Source organism: Mauremys mutica, chromosome 23, assembly GCF_020497125.1.
Source record: "Mauremys mutica isolate MM-2020 ecotype Southern chromosome 23, ASM2049712v1, whole genome shotgun sequence".
Lineage (NCBI taxonomy): Eukaryota > Metazoa > Chordata > Testudines > Geoemydidae > Mauremys > Mauremys mutica.
This window is the reverse complement of record NC_059094.1, coordinates 18,970,914-18,977,200: the sequence shown is the minus strand read 5'-3', so window position 1 is coordinate 18,977,200 and position 6,287 is coordinate 18,970,914. Positions and strand designations below refer to the sequence as shown.

General features: G+C 45.8%; 1 protein-coding gene and 1 long non-coding RNA gene across 2 annotated transcripts; one reads left to right on the top strand and one right to left on the bottom strand.

Moving 5' to 3' along the window:
* The first annotated feature begins 1,403 nt into the window (after positions 1 to 1,403).
* LOC123355249 (cornifelin homolog B-like) lies at positions 1,404 to 6,239 on the top strand. The gene is made up of 4 exons (XM_044997529.1): positions 1,404 to 1,537; positions 1,867 to 2,003; positions 4,917 to 5,014; positions 6,167 to 6,239. The coding sequence occupies exons 1-3, from the start codon at positions 1,426 to 1,428 to the stop codon at positions 5,010 to 5,012; spliced, it is 345 nt and encodes a 114-aa protein (XP_044853464.1). The 5' UTR covers positions 1,404 to 1,425; the 3' UTR covers positions 5,013 to 5,014; positions 6,167 to 6,239.
* LOC123355250 lies at positions 1,525 to 5,526 on the bottom strand. The gene is made up of 3 exons (XR_006575027.1): positions 4,794 to 5,526; positions 3,135 to 3,292; positions 1,525 to 1,660 (listed from the first exon to the last, which is right to left on the bottom strand). It is a non-coding gene; the product is annotated as an uncharacterized LOC123355250 (long non-coding RNA).
* Positions 6,240 to 6,287: the final 48 nt, after the last annotated feature.

Below are 6,287 nucleotides of genomic sequence, written 5' to 3'. Positions count from 1 at the left end.
CTAGTGCATATTAGTCAAGTACAATGTGTGCATATTACTTTGTCATGCACCCAGAATTTTTAAAGCTCCTCTTTGAGAAGCATTCTAGCCCTTCCGAGGGAATGCTGTGTTTACTTATTGTGAATATATCTATTTTCCCTGTCCTGAATAATTAACAGGTCCCTGTCCTTACAAATACAAGACCAAGTACAATGTAAACACGTCTTATGCTTTTGGCTCTCTTAAGTCACCCTAGAAGAAACAAAGATACAAAATCTTTAAAAGTATGTAATACAGTTGGAACATGCAACCATTTAACCTCACAGCATAGATCCTATGGGGGCATCAATGTCTCTATCAGTGGTTCTCAAACTTTTGTATTGGTGACTCCTTTCACACAGCAAGCCTCTGAGTATGACCCCTCCCCTGCATAAATTAAAAACACTTTTTAAAATATATTTAACACCATTAAATACTGGAGGCAAAGTGGGGTTTGGGGTGGAGGCTGACAGCTTGCACCCCCACATGTAATAACCTTGTAACCCCCTGAGGGGTCCTGACCCCCAGTTTGAGAACCCCTGGTCTATATTTTAATACAGTTTAGTAATTGGAGAAAGTGTGTGTGTGTGTGTGTAAAAAAATATATAAAAAGAGAGAGACTTGGACTTTTTTGTATTTTCAAATACTGAATTGCATTTTTAACACACAATTCTGTGTTGTAACTGATGTGTAGTAAATTAGCACCTGTAGATAACTGACTGCAGCTGTAAACTCATCATTAAGAATAAGATTATGTCACAGAAGTCATGGATTCCGTGACTTTCCGAGACTTCCATGACATTGTCCACTTCAGCCCTGAGATTTAGGGGCTGCAGCTGGCGGGGGTGGGGAGGTGTCCACAGCTCCCAGACACCAGCCCCAGAGCCCTGATCCACCGTGAGGGCGCCCCAGAGCACTGAACAGCCGCAGCAGCAGTGGGTCCTGGACTCTTTTTTCCCCCCCCCTCACTGCACAGCAGGGCTTGGTCTCTCATTCCCCCTGCCCCTGGGGCTTCAGTCATCTCTCCCCCCTCCACCCCCAGTCAAACCCTCTCCATTATTTTTAGTAAAAGTCACAGACAGGTTGCGGGCTTCCATTAGCTTTTGTTTAGTGCCTGTGACCTGTCTGTGACTTTTACTAATAATAACCATGACAATATCTTAACCCTACTTGTGATGAATCTTGTGTGCTGACTTCAGACAACACAGATTGGATAAGGTCACACACCCTTTGTCTCCATTTCCCCATTTGTAAAATGGAGATTACACTGCCTTACTTCTCATGAGAAGCGGAGGGCTAATATTGCTCTTTTATAAGTGCTTAGGCTTACTGGTTCTTTAAGGAGCAAATATGACCTGTAGCTGCACCTTGGGCTTTGTTTGCAGAGAGTGCACTGAGCACTAGACAATGTCCCAGACAGTGATCATCCAGCAACCTGGCTCCGTGGGGTCTGCCATCATGTCCCCAACGGGTGACTGGAGCACCGGGAGGTACGAATGTTGTGCAGACTGTGCCACATGTAAGTACAGTACTTGCTGCAGTTGTGATGCATTTTTGAGGCAAACCAGATGATCTGTGTGTCAAGTAACAGGTCTGCTGACTGCTGAGACTTTGAAGTGCATCAAGCACTGGGAGAGCATTTCTGTGAAGATATTAAACATAGGAAAATGGAGAGGGCTGAGACCTGACTACATGTTAAGGAAGTTGAACAACAGGGGAAGGGGTAGGTGTGCAGGGATGGAGGAGGAATATAGTTCCTTTCCTAATGGTTCACTACCCCATGTTGGCAAAACTGAATGATGAATCACTGACGTCCTATACACTGTTTGTATATACTCTGTTTTGAAGGCTGTTTGGGGACTTTCTGCCCAATGCTTCTGTCATGTTATGTGGCAAACAAGTATGGAGAGAACTGCTGCCTTGGCATCACTTTTGGAGGCATGACGGCGCTGCGAACTCATATGCGCCTCTCTTACGGCATCCAGGTAACATTGCTTTTTGGAAAGTTTCACTTCTTGGCATTTTCTATCTTGTGAGCAATGTTTAAATTAGGTCAGGCTATCAGAGCAGCAGGACTCTATTTAGATTAATTATGAAATGGATGTAAGTGGATCAAAGAAGCACCAACTGCACTGAATGTGAACTGGCGGAGGGTAATCTTTGCTGTGGAGATATCTAACATTGTCTGAGAATAAGAACATATCTGCTGTATTGGGTGAAAGTTTAAGTCCATAATGTTCTGCACCCTAGTCTGCTGGCGGGCAATGCCTGATGTTTCAGAGGAGGCCAACACCACTAACCCCACCCCGTTGCACAGTTCAACAACTGTACAGTGTGGTACATAGGAAGGAGAGATTCCCTCCTGATCCCTGTGATGATTATCTTGCACCCCAATTTTTGAGATTTTTATTACCCTTTTCTCACCATGGATAACTTCAAATGTTATTGCTTGCAACATAATCCAGCTATGGTATTTGTCTCTGCCTTCCTCTGGGCAGTAATTTCCATGGCCCACCACATACATTGTGATATATAATTCCTTTCATTTGTTCTAAAATTATCCACCACTTGATTAATTGACTCCCCACCCCTTGGCTTGTTTTCCAAGATAAATAGCCAAATTCTAAACCCGTAGTACGGAAATGCTTCCTACGTTAAGGACCTGTCTGATAACACTGGCTGACTCAACCCTCACTGGAAACTCCTTTGTGTCTAATGGTTCAACCAGATATGAAAATCAGAAGTGTTAGACATGGATAAATCCTGTTAGTCCATCTGCTTGGTGGAGATTAAGGTTTCAGTTTGTAGAACAGAATTGATTATGAAACAACACACTTCATCCAGCTTTGGACCAGCAGCTTAATCATTTTAACTCCTTTGCTAGGAACTTCTGATAGAGAGTGATGTTAAAATCCCTGATTTTTGAACAGCGCTTAATATCTTCTGTTAATTCCTTACCTACCACACTTGTAAAACCTACACAAATGAGTTTGTTCTGTTATGCAACAGCACAAATAACTGATCCCCTGTGGAGAGGGATATGCAGGTCTCTTCTTTTTCAACACTACAGTTTCTCTTTTTCTTCAGCAAATCGTTACATTACAAAACACTGTTACCTTGCTGAGGAAGTGGGGAGATGTCCTGTGGCTGAAAACAGAAGCATAGTCTCTCTCTGAATGGGAGGCTGCAGTTAGAACTGTTGGGCCTCAGCTCTGGTCTTCAGCCCATGCAAACTGCTTCCCCTTTGCTTTGTGTCAGACAACAAATTCTAGGGCTGTCAAGCGATTAAAAAAAATAATTGTGCTGTTAACAATAAGCAACAAAGAGTCCTGTGGCACCTTATAAACTAACAGACGTATTGGAGCATGAGCTTTCGTGGGTGAATACCCACTTCATCAGATGCAACAGAACACCATTTATTTAAATATTTTGGATGTTTTCTACATTTTCAAATATATTGATTTCAATTACAACATAGAATACAAGGTGTACAGTGCTCACTTTTTATTTGATTGCAAATATTTGCACTGTAAAAACGAGCTGTATTAGGTGAATTGAAAAATACTAAGTACAGTAGTGCAATCTCTTTATCATGAAAATAGAACTTACAAATGTAGAATTATGTATACACAAAATCCTTCAATGTAAAACTTTAGAGCCTACAATGGTGGTTGAAGCATGAAGACATGAATCTTTAGTGCATCTGGCACAAATATCTTGCAACGCCAGTTACAACAGTGCCATGTGAATGCCTGTTCTCACTTTCAGGTAACATTGTAATTAAGAAGTGGGCAGCATTATCTCCTGTAAATGTAAACAAACATTTCTCTTAGCGATTGGCTGAACAAGAAGTAGGACTGAGTGGATTTGTAGGCTCTAAAGTTTTACATTGGTTTTGAGTGCAGTTATGTAACAAAAAACCCCTACATTTGTAAGTTGCACTTTCATGACAAAAAGATTGCACTACAGTACTCTTATGAGGTGAATTGAAAAATACTATTTTTGTTTTTTCCAGGGCAAATATTTGTAATAAAAAAATATAAAGTGAGCACTGTACATTTTGTATTCTGTATTGTAAGTGAAATAGATGTATTTGAAAATGTAGAAAAACATCCAAAATATTTAATAAATTTCAGTTGGTATTCTATTGTAACAGTGCGATTAATTGCAACTATTATTTTTTAGTTAATTAATCGCAGTTAACTCACGGGATTGACAGCCCTAACAACTACACATGGGCCACCTCAGAAAATACGCTACCATCCAGGCCCTTAAAATAATAGTACCTAGAAACCATAGGACTGCAGCTGTTCTTTCATCAGTTGTGGCCTCACTGATAAAGACACTGATGGGGAGGAAGGGTTGGTGCTATCTTTAAACAAATTTAAATAAGTCTGTTAAGGAACTGGGTGAGAACTGGCCTTTGGGGCCTCTCACCTCTAAATCACTGGATGAAAATTGTCAAGGTGGTTAATGATCAAAAGTCATTAATGTCTGACAGCACTTTGCCCTAGATGTGAAGTGAGTTTGAGTGATCTCAATCCAGTTCCTATTGGCCGCCAGCCTTCTGACAAACTGCTCAAGTGGCTGGTACCTGGGAAAAGCATGTCCAGTCCAGTTGGCGCAAGTCTACACCTGGTACAATAATTAGGTTAGGTTGGGTATTTTTAAAAAAAATCTGAAGCAAACCTAGTATTCTGAGGATTGGAGATGTATTATTCAGACAAGGCGTTGGCAAGGGGAAATAGCTACTTATATTAAAACAAAATTCCTACCTGCAGCACACATGTGTTTCCAAGCCATGTAAAAGCACAAACCTGTGACCATTTCAAATCAACAGAATATTGGATTTAGGATATGGTTGATAATAGCCCTCCCATTTTATCTGGTGTATGCAGGGAACCATCTGCAGGGATGTACTGGCGATGTGCTTTTGTGGCCCTTGTGAGGTATGCAGAATGGCTCGCGAAATGAACATCCGCTCTCCACACTAACGGTAAAGAGCACTGCAAAGTGGGCAGTCGGTGGGTGAAATCCCAGACACGCCATTGCCCTTCTTCGCTAGGGAAGAGGCAGCAACTTTTCATAGAATATCAGGGTTGGAAGGGACCTCAGGTGGTCATCTAGTTCACTCCCCCCTGCTCAAAGCAGGACCAATCCCCAACTTTTGCATGACTGCCCAGAAGATCTCATGCCATGGGCTAAGGCCCAGACCCCGTGGTGCAGTTCCGGTGGTGGGGATGCAGTATTTCCATTAGAGGATGTGGCTGCAGGGTGAGAGGATAAAATCAGCACGTGTTTGCTGGTGGCTGATAAATGTTGAGTGGTGGAGGGGCTGGCTGGGGCTATGAAGTGCAGGGGGGGCTGGGCTCTGTGGGAGGATCTGCAGTAGCTGAGATGGATTTTGTGGGGGCTCAGGAGGGAGACACGAGGAGTGGGCAGTATTTGAGAGTATACGGGTGGGAGACTGGGGGGCGTGGGGCAGAAGAGTGTATGATGGGGGTTGGGGTCGGAGGGGGGAGAGTATGTGAGGGGAATGGGGTGAGGGGGAAGAGAAGGGTGGGGGGGTTACAGGGTGGGGAGGGGCAGAGGGGTATGTGGGGGGGCAGAGAAGGGTAATGGGGGGGTTAGGGTGTGGGAGGGGGCAGAGCGGAATGGGGTGAGGGGCAGAGAAGGAGAGGGGGGTTACAGGGTGGGGAGGGGCAGAGGGGTATGTGGGGGGGCAGAGAAGGGTAAGGGGGGTTAGGGTGTGGGAGGGGGCAGAGGGGTATGTGGGGGGGCAGAGAAGGGTAAGGGGGGTTAGGGTGTGGGAGGGGGCAGAGGGGTAGGTGGGGGGCCGAGAACGGGAAGGGGGGGTAAGGGGGTGGGTGGGGAGGGGGCAGAGAAGGGTAAGGGGGGTTAGGGTGTGGGAGGGGGCAGAGGGGTAGGTGGGGGGCAGAGAAGGGTAAGGGGGGTTAGGGTGTGGGAGGGGGCAGAGGGGTAGGTGGGGGGGCAGAGAAGGGTAAGGGGGGTTAGGGTGTGGGAGGGGGCAGAGGGGTAGGTGGGGGGGCAGAGAAGGGTAAGGGGGGTTAGGGTGTGGGGGGGTTGGGAGGGGGAGCAGAGGCGCTGCCCCCCCCGGCTCTAACTCGGGGCTTTGTTTTCGTTGCAGGCCCGGCCCGAGCGGCGGACTCCGGCGGGGGCGGGGGCGGGGGGGCTGGTGCCCAATAAAGCTGTTACCGACCGAGCCGTCTCCTGCGCCGTGTGTCCGTGGGGGGGGAGGGGGGGCACGC